This window comes from Oncorhynchus tshawytscha, linkage group LG01 (assembly GCF_018296145.1).
Source record: "Oncorhynchus tshawytscha isolate Ot180627B linkage group LG01, Otsh_v2.0, whole genome shotgun sequence".
Classification (NCBI taxonomy): Eukaryota; Metazoa; Chordata; class Actinopteri; order Salmoniformes; family Salmonidae; genus Oncorhynchus; species Oncorhynchus tshawytscha.
The window spans coordinates 36,253,232-36,275,299 of NC_056429.1; the positions used below are offsets into that span (position 1 = coordinate 36,253,232).

Consider the following 22,068-nt stretch of genomic DNA (forward strand, 5'->3'; position numbering starts at 1 on the left):
TACTGTCTTCTAGATGGTAGCGGGGTGAACAGGCCATGGCTTAGGTAGCTGAGGTCCTTGGTCATCTTCTTGGCCTCCCTGTGACATTGGGTGCTGTAGACGACCTGGAGGGCAGGCAGTGTGCCCCAAGTGGGCAGACCGCACCACCCTCTGGAGAGCCTTGCGGTTCCCGGAAGATGCAATTGCCGTACCAGACGGTGGTACAGCCCAGACAGGATGCTCTCGGTGGTGCATCTGTAGAAGTTTGTGAGGGGCCAAGACATATTTCTTCATCCTCCTGCGGTTGAAGAGGCACTGTTGCTCCTTCTTTACCACATTGTCTGTGTGAAGGGATCATTTCAGGTTGTCAGTGACGTGCACACTAAGGAACTTGATACTTTACACCCTCTCCACTTTGGCCCTGTCAATGTGGATCGGGGTGTGCGCTCTCTGCTGTCTCCTGTAGTCCACGGTGGAGCTCCTTTGCTTATTGCTTATTATTTTCCTGGCACCAATCTGACAGGGCTCTCACCCCCGTGTTGAGGTTCAGCGTGGCGTATGGGGTTGTTGCCTACCTTCACCACCTGGGGTCAGCCTGTCAGGAAGTGTAAGACCCAGTTGCACAGGAAGGGGCATCAGACCCAAGGCCCTGAGCTTAGTGATGAGCTCGGAGGACACTATGGTATTGAAGGCTGAGATGTAGTCAACGAACAGCATTCTTACATCGGTATTCCTCTTGTTAAGGTGGGATAGGGCAGTGTGCAGAGCAGCGGCGATTGCGTCATCCGTGGATCTGTTTGGGCGATATGCGAATTGTAGTGGGTCTAGGTTGTTGGGTAAGATGGAGGCGATATGGTCCTTAACTAGCCTCTCAAAGCACTTCACGATGACAGAAGAGAGTGCTACGGGGCGGCAGTCATTTAGTGAAGTTACCTTTGTTTTCCTGGGTACAGGAACAATAGTGAACATCTTGAATCAAGTGGGGACAACAGACAGGGATAGGGAGAGATTAAATATGTCCGTAAACATTCCAGCCAGCTGGTCTGCATATACTCTGAGGATGCTTCTTGGGATACCGCCTGGGCCAGCAGCCTTGCGAGGGGTAACACGCTTAAATGACTTACGTTGGCAACAGAGGACGAGAGCACAGTCCTCGTGAGCATCAGCGGCATGACTTTGATTTCCTCGAAGCAGATGAAGAAGGTGTTTAGCTTGTCCGGGAGTGATGCTACAGACACACACACACACACAGGCACACACTCACAAACAGACACACACACACATCTCCATTTAACACACGGGTACGAATGACCTGGACCAACCTGTATCACCGCACATTGACTTGGTACCGGTACTCCCTGTATATAGCCTTGTTATTGTTATTTTATTGTGTTACTTTTTATTGTATTTTATACTTAAGTTTATTTCGTAAATATTTTCTTAACTCTATTTCTTGAACTGCATCGTTGGTTAAGGGCTTGTAAGTAAGCATTTCATGGTAATGTCTACACCTGTTGTATTCAGTGCGAGTGAGAACAGCAGCCAGGCCCATTATAGTTCACCACATAGCCAGGGGAGCACAATCTAACAAATTTACCCTATAAAGTAGAGCTGGTTAGGGCCGAAACATGTCAGGTCACTTTACCCTTACCTATACATTTCTACCTCCATTACCTCATACCCAATGTTGTTCAAAGTTGAGCGCAATAGCCAGAGACTGCCTTCCAGCTCCCCAGGACTGCTGTGCAGAGTGCAGGTGAAATATCAGCCCATGGAGAGAAGCACGAGATTGACCTTCACTCAACTCTCTAGAGTTTCCCCTGTTTGTTAACACTATCAACATTTCCATTTAACGTGGCAATTGTGATCAAATTGTGATTACCCACTTTCAATTCAACATACCGAAACAAAACAAACTATGCAAGAGATGTTGTTGTAGGCAGCATCGGAGTAGCATTATATTGTGTTATATTGACTCAGCCTGTATATTGTGTTATATTGACTCAGCCTGTACTCTACACAGACTGGTGCAGCAATCAGTGCTGCAGTAAGCCTATATGCAAATAGACTATTGCCATATATGGATCTGTGCCATTTACTTTGAACTGGACTGTGTTTACAGCTGCGGTCATGAGTAGATGCGCTTGTTTTGAGATCAAAGCCAGAGCTGCATGTAGCCACGTGGGCACATTTTGTTCATCTCCTTTGCTAGTTAGTGAGTTATTAGCCCGGTTATAGATCATTTGTACTCAGCAATGGGGGAGGGATTGCCTCCTACAAGAGCACAAAATATGTAAATCCTTAGACACCTTTGAAAAGCAAGTTAGGTAAATAACTTTTTTTTTGTCTTAAAGGGGCAGTGTTGTATTTTGAGACAAGCTCGAATAAGCTAAGTAGCCAATAGGCGGAGGGTAGCATAATTTGTCTGATTCTTTCTCTGTAATAATGGTATGAGAATCCAAATGCATTTTATTTTGTAAAGTTGTTTCTTGCATCAACAACACAACAACATTTTCAGTCACCTCCTTGTCTGAAGGACAAGTGGATAAACAGGTTAATGTCAAGCCCGGCATGTAGACCTACATTGAACACCCCACATTGGCTGCTGCTGTACAGTAGGCTGAATGATAGAACAGCTATTTCCATATCGAATGTTATGGGATGCTTTCTCTCCATAGTTTTTGATGATAGGCCGCTCTGGTAGGCCTACAATATGATCAAATAGCCACAGTAGCCTACTTGGCCACTGTTGAACTTAAAGTGGGTACAGCCTCAGGGAACATTGCTCATACGCCTGCACATTGACTCAGTACTGGTACCCCGTGTACATAGCCAAGTTATTGTTACTCGTTGTACATTCCTCATGTTATTCTTTTTCTATCATTTTATTTTTTTTAAACTTTTTTACTCTCTATTTTACTCACATTGTTGGGACGAGCCCATAAGCATTTCCCTCTTAGTCTACACCTGTTGGTTTACGAAGCACATGACACGTAACATTTTATTTGGGGTGAGTGCAATTAACTACCAGGTAGTTTCTGCTCTCCAGGACTGGAATTGAACAGCCCTGCTATAGACCCTTCAATAGTGACGGGATCTAAGGCTTTTTGGCCTAGTCATTGATGGAGATACCAGTCGGTGTAAATACATTTGACTGATGATGCTTATCGGTCTGTGGATTAAATTGCATAGGCCTAATTTAGTGGAATTAAATTGCCGCCTCTGTATTTTCGTTAGTCGTTATGTATCTTGTTCATCACACGCACACAGCATACAGACACAGAGTCTAGTTTCAGCTGAAAGTCTGTCAGACAGCGTGAGAGCTGTTACTACAGCTCCTCAAACAGATTGTGTGTTGCTGCTTTAGTGAAACGTGCTTTAATGAGCCCAATCATTGTGCCACGATTCTAAATGCAATCGTCTGTTAAAAACAGTTTTGGTGAGGGCCTCCCGAGTGGCGCAGTGGTCTAAGGCACTGCAACCACTAGAGGTTCTGGGTTTGAGTCCAGGCTCTGTCGCAGCCAGCCGCAACCGGGAGACCCGTGGGGCAGTGCACAATTAGCCCAGCGTTGTCCAGGTTAGGGGAGGGTTTGGCCGGCAGGGATGTCCTTGTCCCATCCCGCACTAGGGACTCCTGTGGCGGGCCCGGCGCAGTGCACACTGACACGGTCGCCAGGTGTACAGTGTTTCCTCTGACACATTGGTGCGGCTGGCTTCCGGGTTAAGTGGGCATTGTGTCAAGAAGTAGTGTGGCTTGGTGGGGTCGTGTTTTGGAGGACGCACGACTCTCGATCTTCGCCTCTCCAGAGTCCGTACGGAGTTTCAGCGATGAGACAAGACTGTAACTCCGAATTGGCTACCACGAAATTGGGGAGAAAACGGGGAAAAAAACAAAAACAGTTTTGATAGCTAGCATTTAAAAAGAGCTAATATTTGTATTTCTCAACTGGCAGCCTAATTGAAGTGCGCTTTCCATTCGCCATTCAATTCCATCTATCGGCAGTGTTGCCAGGTCTACCTAAAATGTTCAGCTCAATGACCTCGGAACCCCTCCCCCCACAAGGCCTGAAAACTAGCCAAAAAATGTTGCCACATTTATCCATAAAACCCTTTTTCCATAATGTTATCGCGCGAATTAAGAAGGCATATCTACATACTTTTTAACAACGTAGGCTAAAAAACAAATTTCTGTTTTCCATCAAAATAATAATAATAAATAATTAAGGATGTGTCACAAGATAAAAGTTAAATCGCCCTTATTGAACTCTCCACACATGCGGAGATCATCTATTCACAAAGACATAGCCGTTGGAACCAAAAATTTGGACTCATCAGACTAAAGCACAGATTTCCACCAGTCTAATGTCCATTGCTCGTGTTTCTTGGACCAAGCAAGTCTCTTCTTCTTATTGGTGTCCTTTAGTAGTGGTTTCTTGGCAGCAATTCTACCATGAAGGCCCGATTCACACAGTCTTCTCTGAACAGTTGATGTTGAGATGCATCTCTTACTTGAACTCGGTGAAGCATGTATTTGGGCTGCAATTTCTGAGCCTGGTAACTCTACTGAACGTATCCTCTCCAGCAGATGTAACTCTGGGTCTTCTTTTACTGTGGCGGTCCTCATGAGAGCCAGTTTCATCATAGCGCTTGATCGTTTTTGCGACTGAACTTTCAAAGTTCTTGACATTTTCTGGATTGACTGACCTTCATGTCTTAAAGTAATGATGGACTGTCGTTTCTCTTTGCTTATTTGAGCTGTTCTTGGCATAATATGGACATTGTCTTTTACCAAATAGGGCTATCTTCTGTAAACCACCCAACCTTATCACAACACAACTGATTGACTGAAATGCATTAAGAAGGAAAGGAATTCCACAAATTAACTTTTAACAAGGCACACCTGTTAATTTAAATGCATTCCAGGTGACTACCTCATGAAGCTGGTTGAGAATGCCAAGTGTGTACAAACGTTTCATCAAGGCAAAGGGTGGCTACTTTGAAGAATCTCAAATATAAAATATATTTTGATTTGTTTAGCACTTTTTTGGTTACTACATGATTCCATATGTGTTATTTCATAGTCGTGATGCCTTCACTATTCTTCTACAATGTAGAAAATAGTCAAAATAAAGAAAACTCCTGTAATGAGTAGGTGTGTCCAATCTTTTGACTGGTACTGTATTTATTTTTCTAAAGATTAATGCCATGGCAGCCGTGGTGCAATTTAGAAGTATCCCAATAACCCGCCACCTGCGACCAATACATTTTCCGCAGGAAAATGGTGAACCTGGCAACCCTGCCTATAGGCAACAGAAGGCAGGTTTCATCATGTCACACACCACTTTAAAATGAGCTGGAGGCAGTATGCATTTTGAAAACATATACTTAATTGTTTGAAACCTGAACGTTTTACTTCATATTATGAGGCACGTCTTACCTTGCTTCAAAGTAGCCTATAACCAAAATCCGACCATATCATTGAGCCAATTGTTTTATAAAGATTTCCACATTGCATCCAGTTGCCTCTTTCTCTCATGTTCTATTGGTTTTCAAATCAACTTTTTTTCATTAATCGGGTAGCCGAAGACAAAATCCCAGTCATATTAGCAACCCATGCTAGTTGTTTTATCTTTCAATTTCCCCTCTTTAAAATGTTGAATGGATACTTTCATCTCTGTCACATGAAACCGCTCACATGTGCAGAGCGTTATTGACAACCTAAATTGCATTATGGAACAAAAATGTGCACGTAGCCTACTGCCTTGTGCACATTGCTGCCCTTATAATGTGAAGAAATAAACGTTTATCAGCATTTTAAGTGACATTTTTAAAAATTATTATAGCCTAGGCCTACTGGTTGTGTGAATTTGGGATCCTATCATCATCCCAAAAACGGACCTGTGCAGGACTCTAACACACACACACCCTATGTCCATTGTGAGAGTGCGTGCAAGCTCTGTGGTACAGTAACAGTAATCTACTGGGGCTTTGGCTGAGGTCAATAGATTCCTGGGTGATAAGTCTCCGTCTCTGAATGTAGACTACAGCAAGGGACCATGCGCACATGCAGTACACATCACACACACACGTGTGTTCCTACAGTGTGTAATCCTAGAGAGCCTGGTATGAAAGTGGAACTCATCTCTGAGTCCCGTATTGTTCTCCCCATAAGAGTGTGTGTGTCAAATCAAATAAAGGTTTATTGGTTGCATACACTAAGCAGGTGTTATAGCGCGTGTAGCAAAATGCTTATGTTACTAGCTCCTAACAATGCAGTATAATGTCAAACAATGTCACTATTATCACAGAAACCGTCAACAACTTTGTGAGGACAGACTCCTTGAAATCGTCTGATCGCTCTCTAGTGGCAGATGTAAGAACTGCCAAAAATGCACAGTCAAAGAGGAGAAGAATTATTCTGTCAAGGATTTTTTATTATTTTTTATTAATCGAGGCATACTAAGACAAACACAATGTGACAGTGTGTAAATAATAACACATTAATGCAGGAAATGAAAAAAATGGTTCAAATGCTGGAAGTGAATGCTGGAATTAAAACATGAACTATGCAAATGAGCAAAAGCTGTTTGCATTAAGGAAATAAACACCTGGCTCAAATAGAAGCCTGTCTTTAATAAGTGCTTGTTGTATTCAGTGATTTATGCAAATAAATGCCTGGACTATAATTTAAGTTTGACGGTACACTCCAAAAAATGCTGGGTTAAAAACAATCCAGTTTGGGTACATATTGGACAGAACACACAATGGGTTATTTTAACCCAGCCAGTTGAGTCACAAACAACCCATTGTTTTCTTTAAGTTGGGTTGTTGATGCTGGGTTATTGAACTATTATCCCCTGGGTAAGATCAGAAGACTGGAGGCGTGGCTTACTAGGGGCGTAGCTTTCAAATAGTTATTGTTGGCCACCCCTGAGAGTAAATGTAATTCTGGTTAATCTGTTCTGTTGTTTTATCAACATATGTTAAGGTTGAGCACTGAATAAGGCTTATACAAGAGTGTGAGTTCCTTACGTGCCGATGCATATCCCAATAAAGTGGTGAGGATGAGTTCATTTTCATTTTCTGTATTCAGGGTTAACTCAAACTTTGTTTTAAGCTTTGTTTCGCTGACAGTCACAGCTGATTTTTGGATTGTACAGCGATTCGCTCTCTATAAGTCATCTGATTTATTAGTTTCAGTCTCTGAATTGTTTAATCTAACTTTTTGCCACCAGCTCCTGATATATATCAAGGCATGAAAGCTACAATCTGTTTCCTGAATTAGCCTAGTGTGCATATGCGCCCAGCTGGGTGCACATGCGCACTAGGCCGAGCTCGTTTTCCCCGGTTTTCCCTGGCTAAACTAGCTGGTTAGCTGAACTATGCTAGTTTTCGCTCATGTTTATAATTTGACAACGTTCTCTTTTACGTTTGAAGCCATTAAAGGACTATTTTATTTACTATTTTATTTACTGTAACTCCATCACTAATCAAATGTATTGTAAGGGAAACATACTATGTGTTGCAGTAGGCCTTTAGAATAATGCAAAACATATCCTTGACTCTATCCAAGTTGATGAGCTGGAAACAAACGATGCCAGTCAGTTTTCACAGCTGGCCCATCGAATCTACACCTAAACTATACCGAAACTAATTTCACACATAATAACAGACAAGATTAAACTGACAATAATCTGTGACAATGTTAGGCCTATCAGTTTGTACATGAAGAGATGGGCGCATCTTGTGTTTGACAGCTGCAGGGAAAGGAGCATCACTTTATCAAATCCTCCTTCAGAGTCATGTAGGCAAAACATTTTGATTCCTATGTAGTATCAGAAAGAGCATATTCTACAGTTTCTATGATACTTTGTCAAATAACTCTCAAACTTCAAGATGTGCAGCTCTATTTCCAAATGTAGCATTTTCCAAGAATATCCGTGCTGTCCATGTATTCAGCACATGACCTCTCACGTGTCTATTGCTGTGGCTACTAAGCAAATACTAGTAACATCATAACATTACAATTTAAAATGTACTATTCTGTCGTCAATGGAGGGCGATAGAAACCAAATAGAAACTGATAATGGTGCATGTGACTTAAATGAACCGAATGATGAGGAAGGAGATTTAATTTGATTGATCTGAATGATGAGGGTGAAGAGAATGATTGAAATTTAGAACAAAAGTTTAACGATGATGAAGAATTTTGGGTGTTGTGGGCGGTCTAGTTATTTTATTATGAAAGGCTGAAAATGGTATATCATTTCCCCTCGGAGAGTCAAATCAGACACTGAGGTGTAACATAGAACGTGTTCACAATAGCAAGCCGAACCAAACGAATGCTGAAGAAATTAGATCGAGTTGGAGTCGGGTGGAGGATTGGATATTGAGCTTGAAATCGGCGTTGCTGATGAAGAGTCTTCATCTGATTCTGATGTTGACTTTGAGCCTCCGTCTCCGCTGCCTGAGCCTCACCTCAGAAAAACCAGAACAGAGCCAACTGAGGCGGCGAGCCCAACTGCCACCACGAGACAGGAGTCTGGGAGTGACGGTGCGGTTTGGGTAGAAAAGAGTGACGAGTTTATGTGGCATGCAGATGTTGTAGCACATCAGAGTAATGTAATGTTGCTCATGCGCACAGAAAAATAAACAGTATGTGGGACATGTCTATGGATGAACTCAAAGCATTTATTGCACTCTTTTATGTCTGTGGGGCATACGGCGGTAAGAGCATGGATGTGGAGTTATTTTGGTCTGATAGGTATGGTGTGGACTTTTTCAGAGAGACCATGCCAAGCAACTGCTTCCCAGAGATTATGCGACACCTGCGGCAGGTGCTCACAAAACAAGGCCCATGAAAACTGTGTGCTGTGCAACCGATTTTGTTTGTGGGGCTTGCCTGCACAAAACCCCAACGCTGTGTGCTGACTGTGGACTCGAAGCATAAAAAGAAGATGAGAATGATTCATGTGTAAAAACACGTGTATAAGGGCACAATACAGTGTCCGATACAGTCAACAAATGACCGTTTTATATCTTACCATGAATATATTTCCACAAATATTTATTTATAAAATTCAACTTTTACAATTGTTGCACTGGTGCTTTTGTTTAAGAATACAGCAAATAATTTCACCTGTGCACCTGGCTGGTTATATTATTATTATTATTATATTTTTTGTTTCTATTTTGTTCGAAAGAAGCTGTAACTTGACTTTATTAATGACTATAACTCTTACTAATCAACGCTACAAATACAGTTGATCAAATGGACTACACTATAATGTTTTTATTATAAGTGAAAGAAAAATATGCTATTGGCCTAAGTTTTTTTCTAGGACTTTGTAGAATTATACAAAACATATCCTTAACTCTATCTAAACAAATAACTATTGTTGTTATTTTTATTTTATTTATATATTTCCACAAATATTTCTTCATGCAATTAATTCTTTACAATAGTTTATGCACTATTTTTCAGGTGTTGGTGCTTATGTTTGCACACTTTGCGGGTTGATATGCATATGCTGAAGGGGACGCCCGGCAATGTTCTCTAGCTAGTACTTATAGGCTGAAAGGTCAGGCAGTTTTAGTCTTATCGTGGATCCAAGTTCAGTTTTGCGAGCCAGGCCTAATCGCCCAACATCAGTGCCCGACCTCACTAATGCTCTTGTGTCTGAATGGAAGCAAGTCCTTAGGTGGCTACGGTCCTTGATGATCTTACTGTGACACTGGGTGCTGTAGATGTCCTGGAGGGAAAGGAGTTTGGCCCCGATGATGTGTTGGGCTGACCGTACTACCCTCTGGAGAGTCCTGCAGTTGCTCTCGATGGTGCATCTCTAGAAATGTGTGAGGGTTTTAGCTGCCAAGACAAATTTTTTCACCCTCCTGAGGTTAAAGATGCACTGTTGCGCCTTCTTCGCCACGCTGTCGGTGTGAAGGGACTATTTCATGTCCTCAGTGAGGAAATTGAAGCGTCTCACCCTCCCCACTACGGCCCGGCGATGTGGATGGGGCGCTCTCTCTGCTGTCTCCTGTAGTCCACGATCAGCTCCTTCGTTTTGTTGACATTGAGGGAGAGGTTATTTTCCTGTCGCCACTCTGCCAGGGCCCTCACCTCTTCTTTGTAGTCTGTCTCATCATTGTTTGTAATCAGGCTAACCACTGTTGTGATGTCAGCAAACTTGATGTTTGAGTTGGAGACGTGCGTGTTCACACAGTAATGGATGAACAGGGAGTACAGGATGGAGCTGAGAACACACCCTTGTAGGGCCCCTGTGTTGAGGATCAGCGTGCCATAGGTGTTGTTGCCTAGTTTCACCCCCTGGGTTCGGCCCGTCAGGAAGTGTAAGACCCAGTTGCACAGAGAGGGTTTCAGGCCCAGGGCCCTGAGCTTAGTGATAAGCTTGGAGGACACTATAGTGTTGAAGGCTGAGCTGTAGTCGATGAACAGCATTCTTATGCTGGTATACCTCTTGTCCAGGTGGAATGGGGCAGTGTGCAGTGTAATAGCATTGTAGTGGGTCTAGGGTGTCAGGTAAGTTGGAGGTTAGGGCTGTCCCCGACTAAAAGAAATCTTGGTCGACCAAGAGTCATCTGTTCTTTCGACCAATCGATTGGTCTAAATGTTAAAAATGTGTATTTTTCCATATATAGACACATCCTATGTGTTTCAATCAAATCAACTATATGCACTGAGCTTGTCTGATACTTTGATACTTTGATGAAACATTTAAGACACACAACTGACTAAAGGGAGTCCGACTGCAATTGATTTGATTGTGCCGGGCCGGGCTCAGACTTGCTGCGCTGTGTTAACAACAAAAAAGCAGCGAGTGACTGTGCGACTTGCACCCGCTGTCTCTCTCTCACCGCTGCTACAGCGACCGCCACAGATCAACAGCGTCCCTGTTTCTGACCATTTGAGCAGACACATGCACATTTGTGGCCTGCTGGAGGTCATTTTGCAGGGCTCTGGCAGTGCTCCTCCTGCTCCTCATTGCACAAAGGCGGAGGTAGCGGTCCTGCTGCTGGGTTGTTGCCCTCCTACGGCCTCCTCCACGTCTCCTGATGTACTGGCCTGTCTCCTGGTAGCGCCTCCATGCTCTGGACACTACGCTGACAGACACAGCAAACCTTCTTGCCACAGCTCGCATTGATGTGCCATCCTGGATGAGCTGCACTACCTGAGCCACTTGTGTGGGTTGTAGACTCCGTCTCATGCTACCACTAGAGTGAAAGCACCGCCAGCATTCAAAAGTGACTAAAACATCAGCCAGGAAGCATAGGAACTGAGAAGTGGTCTGTGGTCACCACCTGCAGAACCACTCCTTTATTGGGGGTCTTGCTAATTGCCTATAATTTCCACCTGTTGTCTATTCCATTTGCACAACAGCATGTGAAATTTATTGTCAATCAGTGTTGCTTCCTAAGAGGACAGTTTGATTTCACAGAAGTGTGATTGACTTGGAGTTACATTGTGTTGTTTAAGTGTTCCCTTTATTTTTTTGAGCAGTGTATATACACATCAGACTCCGACATTGCTTGTCCTAATATTTGTATATTTCCAAATTGCATTCTTTGACTTTTAGATTTGTGTGTATTGTTGTGTTATTTGATTTGAATGCACTGTTGGTGCTCGGGACACCAGCATTTCGCTACACCCGCAATAAAATTAGCTAAATATGTGTATGCGACCAATACAATTTTATTTGATTTAACCCATATATTCACACACACGAGTAAGACCAATAATAGGACTGCACCGTGTTTCATATGGTGCCTAATATAACCATCACACACTGCATCTGGAGCGACTGACAGAGATCTAACACAACACAGAGCACACATCACAAAGATCCTCAGCCTTTGAAGCCTCGCATGGAAGAGTACACGAGCACACTGTTACGTTCCCCAATAAGAAACCAAAAAATCGTCGCTCACCAGAAAAAGGGAAGAAATGAGTCACTGACGAACCAAAACGAAACAGGTGGGGTTTTAAAATGGGTTCTGAAGCACATCCATGGGGTCCAACTGAGGGCTGGCCAATTAACTTCAGTTGGGTCTTAAAAGATCCCCACAATGGATATCCACTGGATTAAAATAAAAACACACCAATTTAGGATACCCACATGAAAAAATATACTATGTTAGAAATACTATAGTATTCAATTTTGTGTGTTTGCAGACTGTTCTGTAGTACTCACTGTGGTGTATTTGTGTACTTTAGTAGTATTTATTACTGTAGTATACTGATATATTTACAGTTAACTATAGTAGTAAAATAACTAGTATATACTATAGTAATTTATGTAGTGTTGTTGCAGATTGTAGTATACTGTAGTATTTACTGTAGTGTTTCTGTTTTATTATCTTGGACATAAAGTGGAGGCTTTCACCTTCTCTGGAAATCTACCAGAGAAATACTAAAAGAGCATATTTCCTTAACCTGTAGGCAGGATTGGGCTCTGAACAGATAATTCCGATATTCTGCTCTTTTCTATAACCTGTAGGTAACACAACATATGGCTTATACTTGGCATTTAGGTTTCTCACTTTTGGGGGAATGGGAATGGGCAGGGTATATGCAAATTAAATACTGTATTATTTATTAAAGTGAAAATGTGTAGTGATTTTGTGGACTGTAGTGTTTTTGCTAACATTACTGTAGTATTTACTAGTGTTTTCTTTGCAAATATTACTGTTGTATTTACTATAGTATTCTACAGGATACTACAACATTATAGTAAGTACTACACATGATCAGGGGATACTACAGTGTGTAGTATAGTATTCTACAGTATACATTTGACTATAGAATAATATAGTACGTACTGTAGCGTTCTATAGTCAACTGTAGTATTTTATTTTGTGGGTACAGTAGGGAGTAAAAATAAAAGTGAAGCAAACCAAAACAGGGGACAACACCAAGGTAAAGGTTGTTCAACAACCTGAAGCAAAAGCGCTAAACAGAGGTATAGCTCTTCCAATATCTCTTTTCCAAGCTGAAGCAATGGGCCAGCAGCCCTTAAATATCAGCTGTGCTAGCACAGGTGAAACGCCTTCAGACTAACGAGGACAACAGGTGCAACACATCCTGCAACGAGGAGGTTTCCAATCAGTACCCCACACCCAAAGAGAACCAAACTTGAAATCGAGGGGGAAAAAACTATGCCGGTAGCACACATACACCACACACACATTTGAAAAGTGTACAAACAGGCCTATTTGCTGTGTCTACCTGTATAAGGGAGGGGGCTGGATTTGAGTGGTAGAAGCGTTGAAATCCTGTTTATTTTCTTGCCAGCAGAAAGCTCTTAACCTGATGAGTCAGTCTGACCGGCAGAGAAATGCATCCAGGCATCAACACACACACACACACACACACTAACACATTGACACACCCCCACACACACAGCGAAACATTTACATATTTGTCAACAGTTTGATTATCCAGTCCTTAGCTCACAGCTTATCATCTGTTTGCTTTTTATAGAAAAATTTGTTGGCTGTAAATATCTCCACTGTTAAAGCCATTTTACACTGAAGGCATCCCAAACTCTAAACGACTTTCTCCTGAATGCAACCTCTGTGTCAGATTTCAAAAAAGCTTTACCTGAAAAAGCACACCATGCAATAATCCGAGTACGGCACTCAGACACAAAAACAAGCCATATAGATATCCTCCATGTTGTGGAGTCAACAGAAGTCAGAAATAGCATTATAAATATTCACTTACCTTTGATGATCTTCATCAGAATGCACTCCCAGGAATCCCAGTTCCACATTAAATGTTTGTTTTGTTCGATAAAGTCCATAATTTATGTCCAAATACCTCCTTTTAGTTCGCGCCTTGAGTTCACAAATCCAAATTCACGATGCGCAGGCCAGACGAAAAGTCAAAGAATTCCATTACAGTTTGTAAAACCACGTCAAACGATGTATAGAATAAATCTTCAATAATGTTTCAACCGGGGAATTCCTTTGTCTTTAGAAATGCGATGGAACGCAGCTACCTCTCACGGGAGCACGCCTGAATGAGCTCATGGCACTCTGCCAGACACCTGACTCAATCAGCTCTCATTCCCCCCTCCTTCACAGTAGAAGCCTCAAACAAGGTTCTCAAGACTATTGACATCTAGTGGAAGCCTTAGGAAGTGTAATCGAACCAAATTTACACTGTATCTTGGATAGGGAAAGAGTTGAAAAACTACAAACCTCAGGCCCTAGTTGTGTCGCACCTGGACTACTGTTCAGTCGTGTGGTCAGGTGCCACAAAAAGGGCACCTGACCTTGGATGCAAACAGAGAGCTAATTAATCATATGCATGTCAATCTCTCCTGGCTCAAAGTGGAGGAGAGATTGACTTCATCACTACTTGTATTTATGAGAGGTATTGACATGTTGAATGCACCAAGCTGTCTGTTTGAAGTACTGGCGCACAGCTTGGACACTCATGCATACCCCACAAGACATGACACAAGAGGTCTCTTCACAGTCCCCAAGTCCAGAACAGACTATGGAAGGTGCACAGTACTACATACAACCATGACTACATGGACTGTATTCCACATCAAGTAACTGATGCAAGCAGTAAAATTTGATGAAAGAAAACAGATAAAATACACCTTATGGAACAGCAGAGACTGTGAAGCATCACAAACATTGGCACAGACACATGCATACACATACACAGTAACATGTGCACTATACACACACACATGGATTTTGTACTGTAGATATGTGGTAGTGGTGGAGTAGGGGCCTGAGGGCACAGTGTGTTGTGAAATCTGTGAATGTATTGTAATGTTTTTAAAATTGTATAAACTGCCTTAATTTTGCTGGACCCCAAGAAAAGTAGCTGCTGCCAAGGCTGAGGGGTGACTTTGGGCGTGTCCTATACAGGCTGTGATTGGCTGGGGCTGTCTTGTCCAGGATGTAATATGCTGGGCGGGGCGTATCCAGGCTGTGATTGGCTAGGCGTGGCCCACCATGTTATAAAGTGGATGAGAGCGTGGCCGTGGTCACGGATGACCCTCCCTTTGTAATCACATTGATTGCATTAGATTCGACATGGATTAACAGATAGTTAGGGGATACAGCAGTGATCCCCTTTCGTCTTTTAGCTGGGTTTGGGGAAAACCTCCCCACCCACTGTTTCACCTACACTATCTGTGCGAGCTGCCTATGGGATTGTTTAACTATGCACAAATTGGTATGAGATTGCATACTTTACCACTACTCTCTCTCTTTCTCTCTCTCTTTGTTTCCATCTTCTCCTCCTTCCTCTGTCTCACCTCCTCCTCTCCCTCTATCTCTCCCACCCCCACCCTATTTCTCTCCCCCGTCTCACACACTCTATCTTTCCCTCTCCTCTTCTTCCATATCACACTCTTTCTCTCTCTCTCTCTCTGTCATGTTCCTACTGTATTCCTGCTGCATGCCACTGACTATCTACAGCTGTCAGGGATCAGCCTGGCTATCAGAGGTGTGTGTGTAGGTGTGAATGTGTGGGACTTATCTCGGGAGCTCTCCCAGTAATGGCTTCCCTGTGGGAGTATGACAGCTGCAGACTGACATTCCTGCCTGGCATGTGTATGTGTGCAGATTTCCGTGTATGTACCAATTAATGCTCGAACACGTACATACAACAGATGTTTGAGTGTACTCAGCGTGTGTGTGTGTGTGTGTGTGTGTGTTGTGATAGCTTGACTCTCTGACACTCCAAGGCTGCAGACTGGGCAGGGTGGTAAATAGACTAGTCTACTGCTGGGAATGGCTATGAGTCTAACCTGCAGCCCTGTGCAGACTCAGCTCAGAAGGCTGTAATGGACTTAGCCTCCAGCTGGGAATGGTAGCATAATTCTACCAAACCATGCTAACCTGCCAGCAGTATAATATTGACCATAAATAGTCTCACATAGCTAGCTACCTTAAGGTGAATGCACTAACTGTAAGTCGCTCTGGATAAGAGCGTCTGCTAAATTACTTAAATGTAAAACACTGAACAAAAGGCAACATGCAAGATGACTGGGAAAAAATAAGGTAGGGGCGTGGATCAGAAAACCAGTCTGTATCTGGTGTGACCACCATTTGCCTCATGCAGTGCGACACATCTCCTTTGCATAGAGTTGATCAGGCTGTTGATTGTGGCCTGTGGAATGTTGTCCCACTCCTCTTCAATGGCTGTGTGAAGTTGCTGAATATTGGCTGGAACTGTAACACGCTGTCGTACACGTCAATCCAGAGCATCCCATCATGTTCAATGGGCGACATGTCTGGTGAGTACGCAGGCCATGGAAGACCTGGGACTTTTTCAGCATCCAGGAATTGTGTACAGATCCTTGAGACATGGGGCCGGGCATTATCATGCTGAAAGATGAGGTGACAGAGGAGGATGAATGGAAAGACAATGGGCCTCAGGATCTCGTCACGGTATCGCTGTCCATTCAAATTGCCATCCATTAAATACAATTGTGTTTGTTGTCCGGAGCTTATGTCTGCCCGTACCATAACCCCACCGCCACCATGGGGCACGCTGTTCACAAAGTTGACATCAGCAAACTGCTTCACTCATACGATGCCATACATGCTGTCTGCCATTGAAACCAGGATTCATCCATGAAGACCACACTTCTCCAGCATGCCAGTGGCAATCAAAGGTGAGCATTTGCCCACTGAAGTCGGTTACGACGCCAAACTGCAGTCAGGTCAAGACCTTGGTGAGGACGTGAAGCACGCAGATGTGCTTCCCTGAGACGGTTTCTGAAAGTTTGTCCAGAGATTGTTCAGTTGTGCAAACCCAAAGTATAATCAGATGTCCGGGTGACTGGTCTCAGACGATCCTGCAGGTGAAGAAGCCGGATGCAGAGGTCTTTGACTGGCGTGGTTACACGTGGTCTGTGGCTGTGAGGCTGGTTGGAAGTATTACCAAATTCTCTAAAATGACATTGGAGGTGGCTTATGGTGGATAAATGAACATTCAATTCTCTGGAATCATCAAACATCAAACTTTTAACAAGACACATCTGTTAATTAAAATACATTCCAGGTGACTACCTCATGAAGCTGATTGAGAGAATGCCAAGAGTGTGCAAAGCTGTCATCAAGGCAAAAGGTGGCTATTTTGAGGAATCTAAAATCTAAAATAGATTTTGATTTGTTTAACACTTTTTTGTTTACTACATGATTCCGTATATGTTATTTCATAGTTTTGATGTCTTCACTATTATTCTACCTTGAATGAGTAGGTGTGTCCAAACTTTTGACTGGTACTGTATATACAGTATATCACAAAAGTGAGTACACCCCTCACATTTTTGTAAATATTTGAGTATATCTTTTCATGTGACAACACTGAAGAAATGACACTTTGCTACAATGTAAAGTAGTGAGTGTACAGCTTGTATAACAGTGTAGATTTGCTGTCCCCTCAAAATAATTCAACACACAGCCATTATTGTCTAAACCGCTGGCAAAAAAAGTGAGTACACCCCTAAGTGAAAATGGCCAAATTGTGCCCAAAGTGTCAATATTTTGGGTGGCCACCATCATTTTCCAGCACTGCCTTAACCCTCTTGGGCATGGAGTTCACCATAGCTTCACAGGGTGCCACTGGAGTCCTCTTCCACTCCTCCATGACGACATCACGGAGCTGGTAGATGTTAGAGACCTTGCACTCCTCCACCTTCCGTTTGAGGATGCCCCACAGATGCTCAATAGGGTTTAGGTCTGGAGACATGCTTAGCCAGTCCATCACCTTTACCCTCAGCTTCTTTAGCAAGGCAGTGGTCGTCTTGGAGGTGTGTTTGGGGTCGTTATCATGTTGGAATACTGCCCTGCGGCCCAGTCTCCGAAGGGAGGGGATCATGCGCTGCTTCAGTATGTCACAGTACATGTTGGCATTCATGGTTCCCTCAATGAACTGTAGCTCCCCAGTGCTGGCAGCACTCATCCAGCCCCAGACCATGACAATCCCACCACCATGCTTGACTGTAGGCAAGACTCACTTGTCTTTGTACTCCTCACCTGGTTGCCACCGCACACGCTTGACACAAATCTGAACCAAATAAGTTTATCTTGGTCTCATCAGACCACAGGACATGGTTCCAGTAATCCATGTCCTTAGTCTGCTTGTCTTCAGCAAACTGTTTGTGGGCTTTCTTGTGCATCATCTTTAGAAGAGGCTTCCTTCTGGGACGACAGCCATGCAGACCAATTTGATGCAGTGTACAGGCTGACCCCCCACCCCTTCAACCTCAGCAGCAAATGCTGGCAGCACTCATACATCTATTTCCCAAAGACAACCTCTGGATGAGCATGTGCACTCAACTTCTTTGGTCGACCATGGCGAGGCCTGTTCTGAATAGAACCTGTCCAGTTAAACCGCTGTATGGTCTTGGCCACCATGCTGCAGCTCAGTTTCAGGGTCTTGGGAATCTTCTTATAGCCCAGGCCATCTTTATGTAGAGCAACAATTCTTTTTTTCAGATCCTCAGAGAGTTCTTTGCCATGTTGAACTTCCAGTGACCAGTCAGTAGGAGGGGTATGAGAGCGATGACACCAAAAAGAACACACCTGCTCCCCATTCACACCTGAGACCTTGTAACACTAACGAGTCACATGACACCGGGGAGGGAAAATGGCCAATTGGGCCCAATTTGGCCATTTTCACTTCGGGGTGTACTCACTTTTGTTGCCAGCGGTTTAGACAATAATGGCTGTGTGTTGAGTTATTTTGAGGGGACAGCAAATTTACACTGTTATACAAGCTGTACACTCATTACTTTACATTGTAGCGAGGTGTCATTTCTTCAGTGTTGTCACATGAAAAGATATACTCAAATATTTACAAAAATGTGAGGGGTGTACTCACTTTTGTGATATACTGTATATGTTTTATAACACTAGTTACATACAAGTATTACATGTTTTACTCCAAGTCCAGATCCTAACCAGGGTTGTAGTGTGCTGAGTGTGCTCGTCCAACAGGCTATGATGTTTGGGCTCACAACACAGAGAGGAGTGGTACTTATGCTGTGATGTGATGATGAGAGCTGGAGATACTAGAGCAGACTAGCACCCACACACTCTCCTGTACTCACAGGCTCTATGGTAGGGATAGGGAGTGCGTGTGTGTGTGTGTGTGTGTGTGTGTGTGTGTGTGTGTGTGTGTGTGTGTGTGTGTGTGTGTGTGTGTGTGTTTGTGTGTATTTTAATGATGACGAGGGCTGTAGAGGCCCCCAGAGTGATATTTTTATCGACTGTCTCATCCATCATACTCCTACAGCTACAGCAGCATGAGACCCTGGGTAGGCAGTATACTGGGGGGGTCAGCCCTGTCTTTTAGCTTCATACATTCATAACATTATGCTCTGTCTGACAGAGCAAGAGAGATAAGAGGTGAGAGAGAGAGAATGAGAGAGAGGGTGTGTGAAAGAGAGGTTGTGTGTCTTTTGTAGTTGAGAAATACAAACCCCCCCCACACACACACACACACACCCAGACACCCTCAGCAGCAGTTGGCAGTGGCCAGCCCAGGCCCATTAGCACGTTGTCTGTGTGCTACGCGGTGTGGTCTGGGTGGTGCAGGTTGTTGTCACATGGTCTGGGTGATGCAGGTTGTTGTCACATCATGACCCAGCTGGCATACACAGGAGAGGAGAGAAGCGCTAACAGGCAGACTCCCGGCTGCAGAGAGGCTCACACGCTGAAGCCAAAAGTCATGTCTGCAAAGAGGCTCATATAAGCTTTACACGGGGTTGGTATAGGCATATAGCAGGTCAATGATGTCCTAATGCCATATTACATAGCGGTTCAATTTTTACCACCGTACAGTGGATGCAGTCCAGGCCCTGTTTTCATTTTACAATGTCTCATGGCCTCCAGCATCAGAAATGGGTCCTTTTCCGATTGGACATTGGACAATAAAGTTATATTGTAACCCCCCTCTTCTGTCCCCCTCTGCAGGTTGGAGTGGGTTGAGATCATCGAGCCGCGCACGCGGGAGCGCATGTACGCCAACCTCCTCACCGGAGAGTGTGTGTGGGACCCCCCTCAGGGGGTGCGTATCAAGAGGACAGGGGACAACCAGTGGTGGGAGCTGTTCGACCCCAACACCTCCCGCTTCTACTACTACAACGCTTCCACGCAACGCACCGTCTGGCACCGCCCGCAGGCCTGTGACATCATCCCCCTCGCCAAGCTACAGACGCTGAAGCAGCACACGGACGTGCCCGGCCCGGGAGGGACGGGGGCGGACAAAGGAGGGAGGACGTCAGCGGATAACAGTCCAGGGAGGAGCAGTGCCGTCAGTAGAGAGGGGAGCACCTCGTCTTCACTGGACCAGGACCTGACCACATTGGAGAAACATGGGAACAGAGAGGAGGCAGAGAGGTAAACACAGCACACACACCACACAATATAAACTACACGAACATGACCACAACCCTAATTTGACCACAACACCAGACCAGGAACTGAACGCATCGGAGAAAACAGGCGAGGAGGCAGACGGGTAAATACACACTACGCTGACATCAACCCTAACCCTTAACACAACCACAACACTAACCCTTAACACAACCACAACACTAACCCTTAACACAACCACAACACTAAACCTTAACACAACCACAACACTAACCCTTAACACAACCACAACACTAAACCTTAACACAACCACAACACTAACCCTTAACACAACCACAACCCTAACCCTTAACACAACCACAACACTAACCCTTAACACAACCACAACACTAACCTTTAACACAACCACAACACTAACCCTTAACACAACTACAACACTAACCCTTAACACAACCACAACACTAACCCTTAACACAACCACAACACTAACCCTTAACACAACCACAACACTAACCCTTAACACAACCACAACATTAACCCTTAACACAACCACAACACTAACCCTAAACACAACTACAACACTAACCCTTAACACAACCACAACATTAACCCTTAACACAACCACAACACTAACCCTAAACACAACTACAACACTAACCCTTAACACAACCACAACACTAACCCTTAACACAACCACAACACTAACCCTTAACACAACCACAACACTAACCCTTAACACAACCACAACACTAACCCTTAACACAACCACAACACTAACCCTAAACACGAACAATGTACCTGACCCCAATCCTAATCCTAACTCGAACTCGACCACAGGGAGGAGGCAGACAGGTCGTATACAGAACTATGACCATAACCGGGGCCTAAAATGAACACCCGCCACCGGCCAAATGCGGGTAGATTTGGGCATTGGCATGTATACGATGTCTTTTTCACCAGCCACGTTGGCGGGTGGTCAGGGCTCCACAATGCGAGCATTTCACTTGTATTTGTGAATAAAATAGTCAAGTATGATCACATTTCTAGTAATATAAATGCTGCAGTAGTATTTCCGCCTTTTTGTTTCATGATCTAATTAACTTGAAACAAAAGTCTACTGAGGTGAGTCTTTGTCCTGTTTTTTGGGGGCAATTTACATTGTTTTGTTCACAAACTAGGTTTGTTTTTCTATGTTTGAGTTTCAACAGCTAGGGAAGCGAAGACAACGCTTCTACTAGTCAAACTCAATCTCACAATCTCACAAACATGACTTGAGTCATGCTACCACGGTAACCTCCTGCCCTTAAAGGGGCAGGTGAACATCTGTGATATTTTGGTTTAAAGACTCAGGACACCAAAAAATGTATTATCAATATACCACATGAGTTACTTCTTACTAGTAATACATTTATTGTTTTAGAAACATTACAAAACATGCTCATCCATTTTTTTTTAGTTTGAGTTGGTGGTAGATTTAGTTTAATCTACCTGCCACAGTGGCTGGTGGACCAAGAAGTAAATGTTATGCCCTGACCACCAAGACAAATCCTTTAGGTTCTCGGTCGCTCTCTCTTTTCCCATCTCTCTCTCATTTTTTTATCTCTCTATCTTGCTCTTTCTCTCTCTCTCTCCTCCCTCTCTATTGATTGACCCATTTCTCCTCCTCATTCAGATTTCCTCATTCTCTCACTCACCTTCAGTTTTCCTCTCTCCTCC

At 43.7% G+C, this 22,068-nt stretch overlaps 1 protein-coding gene across 1 annotated transcript in view; it reads left to right on the forward strand.

Moving 5' to 3' along the window:
• LOC112250035 (rho GTPase-activating protein 39-like) overlaps positions 1-22,068 on the forward strand; it is a 147,628-nt gene that overhangs the window by 82,644 nt on the left and 42,916 nt on the right. The window contains 1 exon segment of the mRNA XM_042327949.1: positions 19,951-20,376. Within this exon segment, the coding sequence (XP_042183883.1) occupies positions 19,951-20,376 (426 nt within the window).